At 43.5% G+C, this 17888-nt stretch overlaps 1 protein-coding gene across 1 annotated transcript in view; it reads left to right on the forward strand.

Annotated features, from left to right (window-relative positions):
• Positions 1–3111: 3111 nt before the first annotated feature.
• rnf17 (ring finger protein 17) overlaps positions 3112–17888 on the forward strand; it is a gene marked incomplete at both ends in the record, with an annotated part of 37979 nt that continues 23202 nt past the window's right edge. The window contains 10 exons of the mRNA XM_080450847.1: positions 3112–3160; positions 3630–3748; positions 4519–4616; positions 6314–6410; positions 7416–7505; positions 7978–8081; positions 8449–8617; positions 13056–13160; positions 14025–14205; positions 15785–16009. Of these exons, the coding sequence (XP_080306973.1) occupies positions 3112–3160; positions 3630–3748; positions 4519–4616; positions 6314–6410; positions 7416–7505; positions 7978–8081; positions 8449–8617; positions 13056–13160; positions 14025–14205; positions 15785–16009 (1237 nt within the window). The remainder of the gene's footprint in view (positions 3161–3629; positions 3749–4518; positions 4617–6313; positions 6411–7415; positions 7506–7977; positions 8082–8448; positions 8618–13055; positions 13161–14024; positions 14206–15784; positions 16010–17888) is intronic.

Here is a 17888-nt window from a genome sequence, read left to right on the forward strand (position 1 = left end):
GTACAGTAACGGTATGGGAAGCAGCTGTAAACACAGGCAGAATATTGAGGAATTTTGGGGGAAAATGTGGAGTTAGTTGGGCCATGTGTCTGCTTGGACATTGGCCCCATACACTCGTGTACACTCCATGAGTGTGGCCGCCAATTATGGTAGCAGGATTATAAAGGGATTGGCACTGAAAAAAGTAAAAACTGACTCTAGCTTTCTCAAACAAGCTAAGGTGTTCAGCCTGTCAGAGGAGAAGGAATCATCGTTGCAGCAGGTGAAAAGGATCTAGTCTCACTGTATGGGGGTAGCCTCGGAAACCCAGGCTTTTTTTTTAGTATGGGGGTGACAGAGATGAATCGCTGGATATGCTGAGACACAGGCAATTCTGTGAGAAAGACCACATCTTCAGTGGAACCTCAAACTCTTCCACCAACATCATCAGCTGTGAAGTTCCACAGTCTCTGTGTGTTCTACCAGATCAATGAATGGAAAGGAACAAGTGAAAGCATGAGTCCAGAAGACTGGGGATGGCATGTTATAGGTGGTAGATTCATGCCAATAATGACTGATCAGCCTGCATGACCACCAGAATTACTTGATGTGGTCTGCTGTAGCTGCAAGAAAGACTGCAGCACGAAGAGATGCACATGCAAAAAAACATGGACTCCCTTGCACTACCATATGCGGAGAATGTCGTGGTACTAGCTGTACAAATTCCCAGTTGCCTGATTTATCTGATGACTATGATCCAGAGCGGAAGAACTAAGCACGCCAAGAACTGAAATAGGGGGTGCAAGAACAAAGAATCATACAAAAGGAGTTGAGGATCACGTTTGAACAATAAAATAAACAAAAAACAAATAAGAAAAAAACAAAAAGAACCTCCCCTGTTGTTGCTACCTTGTCGTGGTGGGGAGGCTTGTGTGCCTCTGTTACCCTGAGGACTATACCAGTGGGAGTTATACCCCCGGCAGGTACAACCAAGCCGGGCAGGTTAAAGGTTAGAGGCCAGTCCAAAAGCAGCATTGCCATCAACCGTTAGCAGTAGGATGGTTGGGGGAAGATTTGACGGATTTATGCATTTGTCATACATATGAATGGTGTTTTCGATGTTATTCTATGAAGTCACTATTTCGATGAAATGGTTCATGAAAGTCTGATCAGTGTGTTTGATATCATTAACAAACAACAATGTAAATATAATACATTTTGGGGAAAAGTAATTTTCGTGATATGCAAATTTGGGCATATTCAATATATATGAAGCTAATTTGCATATTCAAATTAAGTTTCAAAGAAACGTGTAATACAAAAAAGTTTAGTTTTCATGTTAAGATTCATTGTGGAAAGTTTCATTGTGATAGGACAAAAGAAAAAAAAAAGCCCATTAGGGTGTTTAGTTTTCTCGATGTATTAGCACACATCTTTAATTGATGAGAATTAAACATATTTCCGCATCTAGGATTTCTTAGGACTTTTAGTATGTTGTTCTAGACACCTCATAGAAATGATATCTGTTGAAAAAAATTCTCTTACAATTAGTCTGTCTGGTAATGCTACTTTGCCTGGACTAGTAGGTGAAGATGAATCTCTCCTCTGTGAAGCAGATGGATCCACGCAGTGATGATGAGAAGCAGTGGTGGAAAGTAACTAAGTACATGTACTCAAGTACTGTACTTAAGTACACTTTTTGAGTATTTTTTACTTTATTATTTCCATTTCCAATATTCAATACTTTTACTTCAACTCCACTACATCTCAGAGGCAAATAATCTATTGTACTTTTACTCCACTACAATTATTTGAAAACATTAGTTACTATGTAGATTTTGATTTTGATTACAAAACATGCATTAACCACTTTACATTTTGTGAGCTTGTAGATCTGCTATTCTCAAAAGATTTGTATACATATTGAAGTTGTGAAATGGGACATTCTGCATAAAGAGTACTTTTACTTTAAAATAAACTCTTGATCTCAGTGTTGCCAGGTCTTCTTATTATAAGCAACTTTGGGCTTGTTTTTCTGTAAAGTCCAGAAAGTCCCCGGTTTAAAGGAGTAGTTCACCCCCAAAATACATTTTTTTTCTATGGATTACTCACCCCATGGAGCCTTGAATTCATGGATATTTTTTTGTTTTTGTCGCATTCCTTCCTTTATTATTTGATTATAATAAATTTAGCCCCATTGATTCCGGTAGGAGACACAAATGCATTTGTGTCTCCTACCGGAATCAATGGGGACAAATTTATTATAATCAAATTATTGGCTTAGGAATGCCACAAAAACAAAAATAAATCCATGAATTCAAGGCTTCATGGGGTGTGCAATTGATAGAAAATAAGTAATTTTTTGGGTGAACTCCTCCTTTAAAGGGGTAGTTCACCCCCCAAAAAACTTTTTTTCTATTGATTACTCACCCCATGGAGCCTTGAATTCATGGATATTTATTTGTTTTTGTCGCATTCCTTCCTTTATTATTTGATTATAATAAATTTAGCCCCATTGATTCCGGTAGGAGACACAAATGCATTTGTGTCTCCTACCGGAATCAATGGGGACACATTTATTATAATCAAATTATTGGCTTAGGAATGTGACAAAAACAAAAAAATATCTATGAATTCAAGGCTCCAGATGGTCAGTAATCAATAGAAAAAAAGTTATTTTGGGGGTGAACTACCCCTTTAAGTACTCATGTGGATGTAAGTTGCTTCTTTTGGGCTTGTTTTCATAGAACCAGTTGCTTATTTCACTCACAGAATCTGGCAACGCTGCTTAATCTCCGGCGAAAGAACACCTGTGCGAGCCTGAAACAGACACATTCGTGATAAAGTGACTCGTTACTTAATAACGACTTTTGCGCTTGTATTTCACCACTTCTTTCATCTCAGCAACACAGAGAGAGGATGGACGAAACAACGCCGGACTCCTTGAATTGCAATTCATGTGGCAGTCCCTACATTTTACCTGGTAAAACCTCAACTTTTCCTTTTAGTTTAGTTCATTCAATAGGCCTGAAACATGACTGTCTAATTTACACCTGGTGTTTGCACTTTCTCCATTTTACAACCCATACATGTACATAAACGTTCAGATTTCAAATATGAAGTGCTTACCTCATGGCTCTTGGCCACGAATATTACAATTCTACGGTACTTCTGAGGGCCCGTAGGCCCCACACAGAATTGTTACAGCCGTGGCCATGTCGTCATTGCTACATCACCACGTGTGATTGCTGCGCTGTTTTGATAAAACAATCCCAGTCAATGGCGAATGAGTCAAACCTTTTCGTGCCAAGGACGCCCAAATTGATATGTATTTGGCCGCGGACCCCCCCATCTGAAAATGTTTTGTGCCAGAGAGATATGTGTAAAAAAAAAAAAAAGATTATATAAAATGTCAAGATTGTTCAAAAATAGCAGATGTACAAGTTTGTGAGCTTGTAGATGATGGATCTGCTTCTACACTTTAAAAAAAATAATACATTTTCATTTATTACTCTTGGCCCACTTTCAGGGGTGAAAAAACTAAAAGTACTCAAATGTTTTACTTTAGAAGTATCAATACAATACTGCAATGTAGAAATAGCCTACTCTATTACAAGTAAAAGTCCACGTTTTGGTGTTGTAACTTGCAGAAGAGGATGAAGCTCGGGCCAGCCTCCCCCTGCAGTTGCTGTGTGGACACATCTTCTGCAAGGCCTGTCTCAACTCCATGGTGGAGGTGGAGAACAGCATCGTGTGTCCAGATTGCAAGGTAGTAAACAACAACTACATCATTTATGAGCCGGGGTCATCGCTCAACATCGCCATGCTGGCTTGTGGTGGAATTTTTTTCTAAATTCAAAATGAGTAGACCAACACAAGGAGCTAGCCCTAAATGACCATTACATGGCTTTGAACCAAATGGACCCGTAGGGTCCTATTTGGTTCCATTTGTACACTCAGAGTTCCTTGAAAATAAGACGTTTAAAAACCTCTGTACTTGTACTGTGGACTCTCAATGTGTCATAGTAAATCAGTGTCATACATATTCTGAAGAAAACCTGGAGAATGACATTCTAGTAATTTAATTGGGTCCTATGATTAAAATAAGAACATTCTGTTTAATGTAAAAAAAACTAATCTAAAATGTGCCACGGACATGGACAAGTCTTGCCATGGACACATTTGTCCATGTACGGATATATTGATGACCCCTGTTTATGAGCTACATAATTATTTATTCAAATCAAAGTAGGGAGATCCCAATCCAGGCCCTGGTGTGTGTGTGTGTTGTTGGGATATCATATGACACAACACTTATATACCTTGCATCAAATTTTGGTCATGTCATGTGAGATTCTTCCCAAATTTTCTAAAATGGCAGATCTACAAGCTCACAGCGTTGCTGTGTGAAGCATTGTGAGCTGGTAGATAAGCTATTTTCACTGAATGTTCACCCCAGGGTAGAGATGCTAATGGTTAATGTGACCGTACATTGCCTTGGTGTTAAATTGATGCTACCCTATTTTTTTCCTTTTACAGGTTGAATCAGACCTTCCTGTTGATGGCGTGGGTGGGTTAGAAGTAGACTCCAGAGTGGTTGGCCTCATGTACACCACCAAAATGAACAAGAAGAGAAGGTATCATGTAAAACTGTGGTTCTCAACCTTTTCAGGTCGCGCCCGCGATCCCCCCCAAAAAATCATATTTGAACTGCGGACCCCCCACCCTGACAAGCACTTGGAATTGTAGGAGTTAAGGCATTTAGTTTTGACTCGGTTCCACAGTTAAATATTGTGAAAAAAGCCAATCTACAAGCTCACGTTGCAAGCCGTTTTAAGCTTGTAGATCGGCTATTTTCAAATTTTTTGCCTCTTTCTTATATTATTTGACAATGTTTGACCAGTTTTTATAGTATAGTTTGTTGATTACTTTTGATGCAGTAATGGTCTTATTGAGGTATTGAAAATGTCTTAAGTCCTTAAATTGTGAATCTCTTACAACTACATACATCTGAAGTAGATGCAATAAATATAAACTTTTTTTTATAGAAGAGTGCTGCCTGGATACACGTAAAGCACTTGGTGAAAAACAAGAATTGGATGGGAGGTTCTTTTGAGTAGGGCGGAATACATTAAGAAAAGCTAAAAAACCAAGGCACTGCCAGAATTAGTGTTAAAATGATTTTATTAATTTGGCATTTAATTTGTCATTTGCAAGGCTGAATCCAACCCGAGACTCTTTGCTGCTTGTCCTTCCCCATCTCTCTCTCCTTGTTTCCTGTCTCTCTCACTGTAACTATCTAAATAAAGAATGACAAAAAAAATATCTTTAATTAAACCTTTCAAAGTTTGAAACCTTGTTTGGTCGATCATATCTGTTACTGTATTAGTAGCTTTTCTTATATAAATGGAAAGCCTTATTTTTTACTTTACTTATATTTTAAGTGGTTAAACATATTTGTGAAATGTAGCATGCCATCCCTTGTTGAAGACCCCAAATGGTAACTTTGGTAAAGAGAGCAGACCCATAATGCTCTCGTTTGACCATCTGTAGAGAAATGTTTGACATAGACTCTCTAGAGCAACAAACATCATTGCTCAGGTGCTGCCAGTCAAGTGACAATGAAGTTAGTGAGTCAAACTTGGCAGGGACATTTGGCACATTTCATTTGGGACACCCACAAAACTAGCTGTGCCGCTCATCCCACAAATGCATGTTCATTACAAACGGGACATCAGTTGAACCACATAAAGGCAAGCCTAGCGTCCCTATTCTGAGGCTAACTTTCAGTGAAAATGGCAGATCTTCAAGATCACGGTTTTGGTGTAGAGGCTCATGGTAAAAGGGAGTGAACCCCCGGTTAACAAATTATAGGGTTTATGTGCTTAAAAGGAGATGGACAAGGCTTTCAATAATATAAGATGCAACACTATTTAGCACCGTAACAGGTTCCAAATTTCGTCCATGGTTTTATATAACTTACGTATCTCAAAGGGCTTTTTGCAACATTGTTGCAGGGTACTGGTTGTATTAGAAAGATCCATATGGCTGCTATAACCAACCTTTTTGGCTACTGACAAGTCAACATCGGATTTTCAATAATAGGCTAATAACGGGTAGATGGAACAAGCCAATCATGGTCTAAACTCTGTATATAACATTCTTATGGAATTTACAAACAAAATGTTATATGCCATTAATGTATAAAACAGAGTTTTGGTTTTGAATATGTCTCAGAGAATGCAAGTTGCATTTCAGTTTGTAGTATACATTTTGAATCATAAGAGTATTTCCATTGTAAGGCCTTATCAGTTTTGTTGTGTTGTAATTACAGTAGTGGGGGTGGCAGCAGAGGAAGCAGACGCCCCCGCCATGTCCCTTCCCCTCCAGTGAAGGAGCGCGATGTCATTGCAGAGGAGGCAGATAAACAGGTAAATAATCAGAAGTCTAGGCCTGAATTTGGTTCCATGAATCCAAGTACCCTTTACCCTTCTACAACAATTAGCTTGGACAGCTGCAAGATGATACCATAGCTAGCATATCGTCGCTGTCTGGCAGGAACCAGCTAACTCCAGTTTTAGCTTTTTTTTTTCATAAATCAACAGGGGACATAGATTGGTGAAGCAATAGGAAGCGGCGCTGGAATCCAACGGCCTGGGTTTGGATCCGCCCTTCAAAACCATCGATAGGGCTCGCTCTTTCAGTCTAGGAGTTAGCTGATTGCGGCCGGACAGCAGAGATATGATACTTTGAATGAATGATGACATACAGAAAGATGACTGGCGTCATGACTAAGTCTCGCGAGGAGTAGAGTGGATGTGATTTCACCCCACGTTGGTCTGTTTAGCAGACTGGCAGCTAGTGTGGGACAACCAAGGCATGGATGCGTGTGTAATGACAACCTAATAACAGATTAATTAAAAAAAAAATTTTTTTACCGCAATAAATAGCATAAGTAGCGATATGCTTATGGAGTCTGCTCTATGCTATCCCCCATAGCATAGAGCAGAGCCTATAAGTATATCACTACTTATGCTGGGTTAGCCTACTTACAGTATGCGGTTTTCTGCTGGGGAAACTGGACGACATGGGCAATTCTGCAAATAGACCCCATGACCAGTCATTTGGGATCAATATAAGTAAGGAAAAAAAATATTTTAGTCCAGACTTGTCCTTTAAAGGCTGTCCACACCAAGCACAATAACTAACAATAATTAGTTGTGGTTAGGTTTGGGATCCGTTAGGATTTTAATGATTCCGGTTCCTCAACGATTCCCTCTTAAAGGTCTGATTCCTTAACGATTCCCTTTAACGATTCCTATATATTTAAAGCCAGCGGGTGCCCTAGAGAAAGATTTTTAAAACGACATATTTAGTGTTTGGTGTGGACGGTCCTTTGGTCTTGTTGTTAAAGTATTTTTGTGCGTTTCATTTAGACATTTGACGTGAAGAAGATAGAGAAGGCCGTGGATGAAGCACTGGCCCAGGGTTTGGAGAATATGTCCCAGCTGGGGCACATCCACCAGGTGAGAGAGAGGGCACTAGGGCTGGGCCATATGGACAAAATCAAACACTTATGTTTGACCAAATACCCCCATCGATATTGTGAGATGAATTCAATTGACAGTTATTTTGACATGGAAAAAGCTTCAAACACTGTGGGAGTTAAAATGGATCAAATGAATTAGAATAATGTTTCATGATTTATTGGGTATAGTTCCGGGTCCAGATAAGTCTGGAGTCCGGACTGCGGTCCACCTATTAGTGATCTGTTAATTGTGTGTAGAGCAAAGGGGGCCTCAAATAAAGAAAACTGCAGAAATTTGCATCATAATATGGATAAAAACATGAATACTCAACCTATACAAAATCTATAGTTCAACCTAAGAGCCAAATGACTAATTTGTCGACTCCACTATGGGTGGTCTACCCTACATGACAGCGTGACAAATGTTCTGTTGAAGCGTGGAATAGGCAATACATTTGCCCTTTCTTTAGACTTTGCTGACTGGCCGGAAGGCACAGGTGACCAGGGAGAAATCACGGCTGCTGATGGAGATCGATGAAGTTATCGAGAAGGCCAAACATGTTGTCTCAAAGAGGTACAGTACAATATGATGGGACATTTTTAATCTACAACCTACGGTTCAGGACTTTTATGCCCAAATGTAAAGTGGGCTGTTATAGCGCCACCATTAGGTTGATTTAAAAAAAAATTGTGATACACTGTCATTGTGATATTTTCTACAGTTGTATATTAATGTCTTGGACCCCAGGAAGACTAGCTGACGTTACGCATCAGTTAATGGGGAGCCGTATAAATAAACAAATAAACACTGATCGGTGCTGTAGTTTGCAAGTTAAGCCACACACAGAGAGGCAAACTGCCATTCTGGTCTAGCAGAGATAAAAACTGGTATGGAGCTCGATGAAGAAATGTATGAAGTCATGTAATTCCTCTGCCAACAGGAAGAATACGCTGGTGTCTGACGTGGCCAACATGGAGGCTTTTTTCGTCTCCAGCAACAAGGAGGTGTGCCTGGTAGAGAAAAGGATGAAAGACCTGGAGCTTGCCATGCAGAAAGCCAGATCGGTGCGACGCTGCCCTGCCCTGGAGAACTACTGCAACCTGGAAACGGTATGCAATGCTCCTTTGTCTTGAACTGAATTAGACATGGTATAACTGCATAATCAATAGTAATAGCAGTTGTAGCCGAGCTACCGATGGCGTTGATTTGACAATTATGGTAATACACTTGTGCACTTTTCATTACATAAAATGCTCAGTGCTGCATCAATTCTGTGTACAGAACAACCTTTTTGGTAGGTAGCCAATGTATCTCTTCTGGTTATTTGAGTTTGACTGGTAGAAAATAAGATGCACACATACTTTCACTACTCGTCTCACTATGATTGATAGATGATTGATTAATTTTGCACGTGTCTCTCCCAGGTGTTGGAGATTTTGCAGACACCAGTGGATGTCCAGTCTGTTGATATGACCTGTATTACTATGGACTGTGGGCTGAGGTGAGTCATTAGAGATCATGAGAATTGTTGAGAGAAGCTGGGTTTACACGTAGCCTAATATTCCTCTTCCAGTCTGTTTAAAAGCCCAAACAGTTCCTTGTAAACACCTCAGTCGGAATGAATCGGTTGCAGAGAGGTGGTTTAAACCTTTTCACAAACTGATCAAAAGGAAAATGTACCATGTAAAGACTTAACCTGATATGCTGCCTTCTTTCTGCGCATGCTCCTTAGTCCCTACCCATTTATTGCGAACGCGGAAGGAGGCGCGCCTCCGACCAAGTGGGGCTATACTATGTAACCGTGCTCGGGTTGTGTGTGTGTGTGTGTGTGTCTGCGTCTCTGTGTGCATGCACTGCCTAGTAGAGGGCCAGAGGGCGCCAGAGTGCAGGAATTTAGACACAGCCTGCAACACACACACACACACACACACACAATGTCAATGTTCTCTCCCCATCACGGTGAAATAACACGGATTACAAGTCCGTAAATACACAATATGTTCGAGCTGCGTTCGCTTCCAGCGTTCGCGCGTCTTACTTGTTTACCCAGTTTATAAATTTTTCCAATGGGATTCATGTGTTTCATGTTACCATTTATCCAAAAATAGATTTATCTGGTTCTAAGCAACACAGAAGGGGAGACCTTTTTCTTATTTCCAAACATCTCTAAGGTATATTAATTACATAGTTTAATCCTTTTATATTCAAATTGGCTTAAGACGCTCATGTCACCATGCCATAACCATACTGTCATATTGTAAGTTTCCTTGAAACCAGGTGCAAACGGAGACAGACAGGATAGAGTTGCAGTTATAGAATATAGGTTTATTCAGATACGTTTGAGGTGAGCTGAATGCAGCAATGGTGGATCCCAGCAGTGATGGCAGAGGCAGACGTCCAGGTACAGATACAGGAGTGGAGCCGAGTGTAGCAGTGGTGGATACAGGGTCACAGCAGAGCAGAGGCAGACTTCCAGGGTTCAGTTGGTTACTACAAGCACAGGAAAGAAAGGTAAGTATTCGGGATACACACTGAGAATAATGCTAGCCCAGGTGGAAAGCGACTGACTAGGTCGAACAGAGACTGATGATCTGGCACAGCATGAAGCGTCGAGCCTGGCTTTATAGACTTCCTGATTGGTCGTCTCCGCCTCCTGTCTTGCACCCCTGTCTCCACTCCTATAATCAGATGAGAACTAGAAAGAGGGGAAGAAAGGTAGAGTGGGTGTGGCAGTCGTGACAGTACCCCTCCCTCAACGGGCGCCACCTGGCGCACATCTGGGCCGGTCCGGATGGTCATCATGAAACTGGCGAATGAGGGAAGGATCCAAGATCAGTCTTCGAGGGACCCAAGAACGCTCTTCCGGACCATAACCCTCCCAATCCACAAGATATTGAAGCCCTCGACCACGGCGGCGCACGTCCAGCAGTCTTTGAACTGTGTAAGCCGGGTAGTTGTCAATCATCCTCGGTGGTGGTGGGGCAGGCATTGGAGGGACCAGTGGGCTGGTGGACACTGGTTTGATCTGGGAAACATGGAAAGTAGGATGTACACGGAGAGAAGCCGGGAGCTTCAGACGAACAGCACAAGGGTTAATGATGGACTCGACTTCAAAAGGACCCACAAAACGAGGAGCCATCTTTTTGTGGCTGACCTTGAGCGGAAGATCCTTGGCCAAAAGCCACACCATCTGACCAGGCACGTACTGAGGCGCTGGGGTTCGATGACGATCAGCCTGGTTCTTAATCCTCTCCCCAGCGTTGAGAAGAGCAGTGCGGGCACGCTTCCAGGTCTTACGGCAGCGTCGCATGAAGGCCTGGACAGACGGAACGGCTACTTCGATCTCTTGAGCTGGAAACATAGGAGGCTGATATCCAAGAGAACAGAGAAATGGAGACATACCAGTGGAGGCACTGGACAGAGAATTGTGTGCATATTCTACCCAAGGCAATTGAGAACTCCAGGTGGATGGATTTGCAGACGCCATACAGCGTAGAGCAGCCTCAACCTCCTGATTGGCTCTTTCAGTCTGACCATTTGTCTGAGGGTGGTAACCTGAGGAGAGGCTGGCAGTAGCACCCAGGGCTGTACAGAAGGCCTTCCAGACGCAAGAGGTGAACTGGGGACTTCTGTCAGAGACAATGTCAGAACATAAACCATGCAAACGGAACACATTGTCCACCAGGAGGTCTGCAGTCTCTCTAGCAGAAGGAAGTTTAGGCAGAGCAATGAGATGGACAGCCTTGGAAAAACGATCAATGATGGTCAATATAACTGTTTTACCTCCTGATGGTGGCAGGCCAGTGACAAAGTCCACAGCTATATGCGACCATGGACGACTCGGAATCGGCAGGGGTCGAAGAAGGCCAGAACTAGGTCTCGTAGAGGTCTTATTACGGGCACAAATAGAACAGGCAGAGATGAAGGACCGAGTGTCATCCACCATAGATGGCCACCAGAACCGCTGACGAAGGAAGGACAGCGTCCGATTGATGCCTGGATGACATGTCAAATGGGTTGAATGCCCCCATTCAAGGACCTGGGAGCGCACAGCATCAGGGACGAACAGGCGATTTTGAGGACCGTTACCAGGGTCAGGCTGTTGAGTTTGAGCTTGTAGGACCCTCGACTCGATCTCCCAGGTGACGGCGGCGAGTATACAGGTAGGTTGCAAAATGGGTTCAGGATCGGTACCGCTCTCCTCCACAGAGTATTGACGAGACAGAGCATCAGCTCTAGCATTTTGGGAACCTGGACGATAAGTGAGAGAAAAATTAAACCTGCCAAAAAACAAAGCCCACCTTGCTTGCCGTGAATTGAGTCGCTTTGCTGACTGAATGTATGACAAATTCTTATGATCAGTCCATACAACAAAGGGCTGGACAGCACCTTCCAGCCAATGGCGCCACTCCTCCAATGCCTCTTTAACTGCCAAAAGCTCCCTGTTGCCGACATCATAATTTCTTTCTGGATGCAATTTATTGTCAGTAGGGGAGCGTTGAGACAGAACCGCCCCCAACCCAGTGTCAGAGGCGTCCACTTCCACAATGAACTGTAGATCTCGATCTGGATGGATAAGGACAGGGGCAGAAACAAAACGGTCCTTAAGATCAACAAAAGCTGCTTCTGCTGCAGAACTCCAATGGAAGGGGATGGAGGTGGACGTGAGAGCTGTAAGTGGGGCTGCAATAGTGCTGTAATTCCTAATGAAAAATCTATAGAAATTGGCAAAACCAAGGAAACGTTGCAACTGTTTGCGGTTAGTGGGTGCCGGCCACTCCGCAACAGCAGACACCTTGGCAGAATCCATCTGCATTTGACCTGGAGCAATTACATAGCCTAGGAATGACACAGAGGAAGCATGAAATTCACACTTTTCAGCCTTAATAAACAGTCTGTTCTCCAGGAGACGTTGGAGAACCTGGGAAACATGCAGCTCATGCTCGGCTTGGTCCTTAGAAAAGATCAAAATGTCATCCAAATAAACAAAAACAAATCGATTCAACATGTCTCTGAGCACATCATTAACCAAGGCCTGAAACACAGCAGGTGCATTAGTCAATCCAAATGGCATTACCAAATATTCAAAGTGGCCGAGAGGAGTATTAAAAGCTGTCTTCCATTCATCACCTTCTCGGATGCGCACAAGGTGGTAAGCGTTACGCAAATCTAGTTTGGTGAAAACGGTAGCTCCATCAAGGTGTGAAAAAGCAGAACTGATTAATGGCAGAGGATATTTGTTTTTAACAGTGATATTGTTCAGACCACGATAATCAATGCAAGGTCTTAATGAGCCATCCTTCTTGCCAACAAAAAAAAACCCAGCACCCACCGGAGATGAAGAGGGTCGGATGATTCCAGCCACCACAGAGTCTCGGATGTATTTCTCCATCGCCTCCCGCTCAGGCCGAGAAATATTATACAGCCGACTGCTGGGAAGAGGAGCGCCATCCAGGAGGTTGATGGGACAATCGTAGGGCCGGTGAGGTGGTAAAGACAAAGCTTGATCCTTACTGAATACTTGAGCAAGGCCGTGATAACACTCAGGTACAGAGGATACATCTGGAGGATCTGCTGGAGGCTGTGGTTCAGTGGAGGAAGGAGTCTGAGCAGAATGTAAACAGTTTAAATGGCAAGCTGTACTCCAAGAACGTATCTTCCCTGTAGACCAATCAATTTGAGGATTATGTAGTTTGAGCCAAGGAAAACCAAGAACCAATGGGGTCTGTGGACAGTCTATTATATGCAACTGAATATCCTCTCGATGATTAGACAAAATGATAGTTACTGGTACAGTCTTACTATCCACCAGGGCTAACGGTAGACCATTAAGTGCTTTAGCTTGCAAAGGACAATCAAGAGGCATTAAATGAATCTTCATCTGCATAGCTACCTGGCGATCAAGGAAGCTCTCATCTGCTCCAGAGTCGATTAAAGCTGAAAGGGGCACCGACTGAGAACGCCATATGAGGTCAGCATTGAGCTGTGGCCTTGAGGAGGATGTACACTCAGCTCGGCTCGTCAGCATCTCCCCCATTACTGGCGAGCCCCATCTTTTACTGGACGGACAGGACATGCAGATTTAAAGTGGCCCGCCTGACCACAATACATGCATGAGTTGGTCTGCAACCGACGAGTCTTCTCCTCCTGGGACAGATGAGCACGACCCAACTCCATCGGCTCGGACTGGACCTCATTTGGAGACTCTCGGCAGAGCTCGGGGCTTCTCGGAGATGGAGCGCTGCGGCTAGACAGAGGTGAAACATGGAGTGGAGCCCTGGTTGGAGATGGAACATGGAATGGAACGCCGGAAGACGAGCCCACACGCTGAGAACGGAAACCTCTCTCTCTCCGACGCTCACGGAGGCGATTATCAAGACAAATGGAACAACTAATTAACTCGTCGAGATCTGTCGACTCGTCACGGGAGGCCAACTCGTCCTTGATGTCATCATTCAGTGCTTTCTGGAACGCACCCTGAAGTGCCTCATTATTCCATCCACTCTCCGCAGCTAGGGTACGAAACTCAATCGCAAACTCTGCAACACTACGGGCCCCCTGGCGAAGGGACATGAGTCGTCTAGTAGCCTCCTTGCCTCGTACAGGATGATCAAACACCTTCTTCATTTCACGGGTGAAAGCAGCATAGGATTGGCACACTGCTGGCGACTGTTCCTCCCAGACAGCAGCGCCCCAGGTGAGAGCGGACCCCTTCAACAGGCCGAGCAGGTAACATATACGGGAGCGCTCCAAAGCATAGGTTCGTGGTTGCTGTTCAAAAACAAGAGAGCATTGCATTAGAAAAGCTTGACAAGCTCCTAGATCCCCAGCATAACGCTCTGGGGCGGGGAATGGCATTTCACGGGCCGGGCGAGCCTCAGGGGCAGGGGCAGCAGCATCAACTGCGGGGGGAGCAGCAGCGGCCGGGTTGTTGAGGTGATCCCGTATGCCATTTACACTAACAGTAAGTGCATCCAAACGACCAATAATCTGTGTCAAAGTCTGTTCATGTTGACCAATCACGATGTCTTGATTAGTAATGGCTTGAGCAATCACAGCGTCTTGATTAGCAATGGCTTGAGAAAATACCTCCATGTCTGCAGGGTTCAGATTGGCCAGATCATACTGTCATATTGTATGTTTCCTTGAAACCAGGTGCAAACACGGAGACAGACAGGATAGAGTTGCAGTTATAGAATATAGGTTTATTCAGATACTGTTTGAGGTGAGCTGAATGCAGCAATGGTGGATCCCAGCAGTGATGGCAGAGGCAGACGTCCAGATACAGGAGTGGAGCCGAGTGTAGCAGTGGTGGATACAGGGTCACAGCAGAGCAGAGGCAGACTTCCAGGGTTCAGTTGGTTACTACAAGCACAGGAAAGAAAGGTAAGTATTCGGGATACACACTGAGAATAATGCTAGCCCAGGTGGAAAGCGACTGACTAGGTCGAACAGAGACTGATGATCTGGCACAGCATGAAGCGTCGAGCCTGGCTTTATAGACTTCCTGATTGGTCGTCTCCGCCTCCTGTCTTGCACCCCTGTCTCCACTCCTATAATCAGATGAGAACTAGAAAGAGGGGAAGAAAGGTAGAGTGGGTGTGGCAGTCGTGACACATATAAGGAGTTACCAATGCAGCTACGCCGAAATATGTGTGTGTTGTCTAACCTCAATGTATCGTCATAGCATCAGGCGCAAACAAATCAGTCGGCTCCCTATATGGGCACAAAATGGGGCATGCCCATATATGGGCATATGCACACACACACACACACACACACACACTTCATAAATGTGCGTGTGTGTTCCAGCTGTGTACTCCAGGCGCAAACAAATCAGTCGGCTCCCTATATGGGCACAAAATGGGGCATGCCCATATATGGGCATATGCACACACACACACACACACACACACACACACTTCATAAATGTGCGTGTGTGTTCCAGCTGTGTACTCCAAGCAGACAACCTGAGCAGGTGTGTGAAGATCCATGCAGGCGAACCCAAGCTGTGAGTTCCCAAAACATACATTAATATAATTCTTGGTTCATCACTTATTAGCTGGTGGGTCAATAGAACTGTTTAGGACAAAATCGTTGTCTGTGCAAACATGCATGCACTAACTGCTCTATGCTATTTGTGAATTAATTTCTCATTAAATCCTTTGTCAGTTTTGTTATATCATTATTAGACATAACCTTAATGACTGATTTATACATTCAACAAAACGCATCCTATATTTTTGGAATGAAGTCCTCTCACTGTTCCTTTTCAGTTTGTCAGAAGAGCAAGCTCCCAGGCAGCAGGAAGCCTCCTGCAGAAAGTCCTCATGGCGCAACCAACCCCCTCCCCGCCACCGAGAACTTGCGGGCCCCCAGCAGAAGGCAGACCACCCCTGGCGGAGGACTGGGAGAGAGGGTCATTGTTCCACCCAAAGCCCAACACCTCGCCGCAAGCTCAGCCTCACTCTGCAGCATGGTCCTGCTGATGCTGACACTGGGCCAGACGAATCTGCCACAGCTAAAAAAATAGCAGTCTGGCCATGCCAGGCTGGGCCAGATGTTATTGTGGAGGAGCTTATTGAGGAGGATGAGGAGATGGCGGAGGAAGGTGCAGTAGAGGGAGGGGGAAATTGGGAGTGTTTGTATGCGAGATGGATGGAGAAGGAGAAAAGGGAGGGGGTGTGATGGGTTATTATAGTTTTGAACGTTTTATTCTTTTTTTTTAAACTTTTTTTTCTTTTGTTTTTTCAGTTTATTTTTAACTCATTGGCCGCCATTATCGCATTAACGCGATCTAATAAATAGCGCGCTTGGCCGCCAGGATCGCGTTAATGCGATCTATGGTCTTTATTGATCTTTATGCTCTGATCACGCTATTCTGTTATGAATCAGGCTAAGTTTCGGGTTCCACTTACTTCAACCACCACTGCATCCGGTTCCATGACTTGGGTTCCGTTTTCGGTTTTACATTTTTCCCCCCAGTCATTTTCGACCATAATAGGGAAACAAACGGGTTTTCACACGCTATGAAAAACGATCGGAGACCTCCCCTCCTATAATCTATGGTCTGGGTGACGAACAGTCATCCCCGTTGTGTATCACAAAGTAATTTTCGCCGATAACAGAATCTGAGACATTTCACTTCCGGTTCATGTGTTTCACTGTGTGAGTGGGTCTGGGAGGGGGCGAGTGTGATCGAGAGGCGATCAAGCTTGGTATGTGCTGCACTCTAGTGGTGGAACGATCAAAACGATTCAAGTGTCAAGCTAGAGTTTCTAGATGTGAATTAAATAACAAAATAACGAAACAAAAAAACACGAAAATCGCTGGCAAGGGCTGCTATGAACGAGGTTTTAACTCTGGCAGTGTTTGCTAGTTTTCCTTTTTTTCCTTTAAGGCTTAGTTTTAGTTTTTCGCCCCACTGAAGGACCGGCGGTCCAAGACATGGATATGGTCAGTAGGTAGTTTATGAAATAGTTTGCTGGTGTTAACACATTCCATGCCAGAGTTTAATATCATCTACTCACTAGTGCCAGCGATTTATTGTTGTTTTTTTCATGTTGCCACAGACCTCGCTAAATACCTTAAGATTGCGCGTTAAAGGGCAAGACCACTTTGGTAGAGGTTTGGGTTGTGTAGTTACCTTGCCATGATGTAACTACAAAGGTGGGCAAGAAATAAACAAATATTGCTCCATTGATTAGAAATTGATAATTCAAAATATGCTCCTCATTGACTTACATTGTACGGTAAAACAGCTCTCAAAGTCACTCTTTTAGCACATGAACAAACACAAACAAAGCTGATTCAGACAATATAGAACATCGCCAAACCCAGTACTGTTTTTTTTTTTATATAAAAATGTCAACTTCCTGTTGATTTTGCCATTTTTTAATAAGTAGAAAACCCGGACTGGATCCACGGATCCGGATCCAGATCTTCAAATAGTAAAATCAACAGGAAGTTGACATTTTTATTAAAAAAACAAACAGTACTGGGTTTGGTGATGTTCTGTATTGTCTGAATCAGCTATGTTTGGGTTCATTTATGTGCTGACAGAGTGACTTTGAGAACTGTTTTACCGTACAATGTAAGTCAATGAGGAGCATATTTTGAATTATCAATTTCTAATCAATGGAGCAATTAATTTTGATTTCTTTCCCACCTTTGGAGTTACATCATGACAAGGTAACTACACAACCCAAACCTCTACCAAAGTGGTCTTACCCTTTAAACTGTTTGTAGACACACAGGGTAGCTGTGTGAGTGGCCCAGGGAAGACCGCTTCGATCGGCGACATTCCATTTTGCAGTAGTAAACAGCGTTCAGCGAGGAGAAAAAAAACTCAGAGATAATGGCGGATTAGGGGAAGATTTA

Source organism: Gymnoscopelus braueri, assembly GCF_963280865.1.
Source record: "Gymnoscopelus braueri genome assembly, chromosome: 15".
NCBI lineage: Eukaryota > Metazoa > Chordata > Actinopteri > Myctophiformes > Myctophidae > Gymnoscopelus > Gymnoscopelus braueri.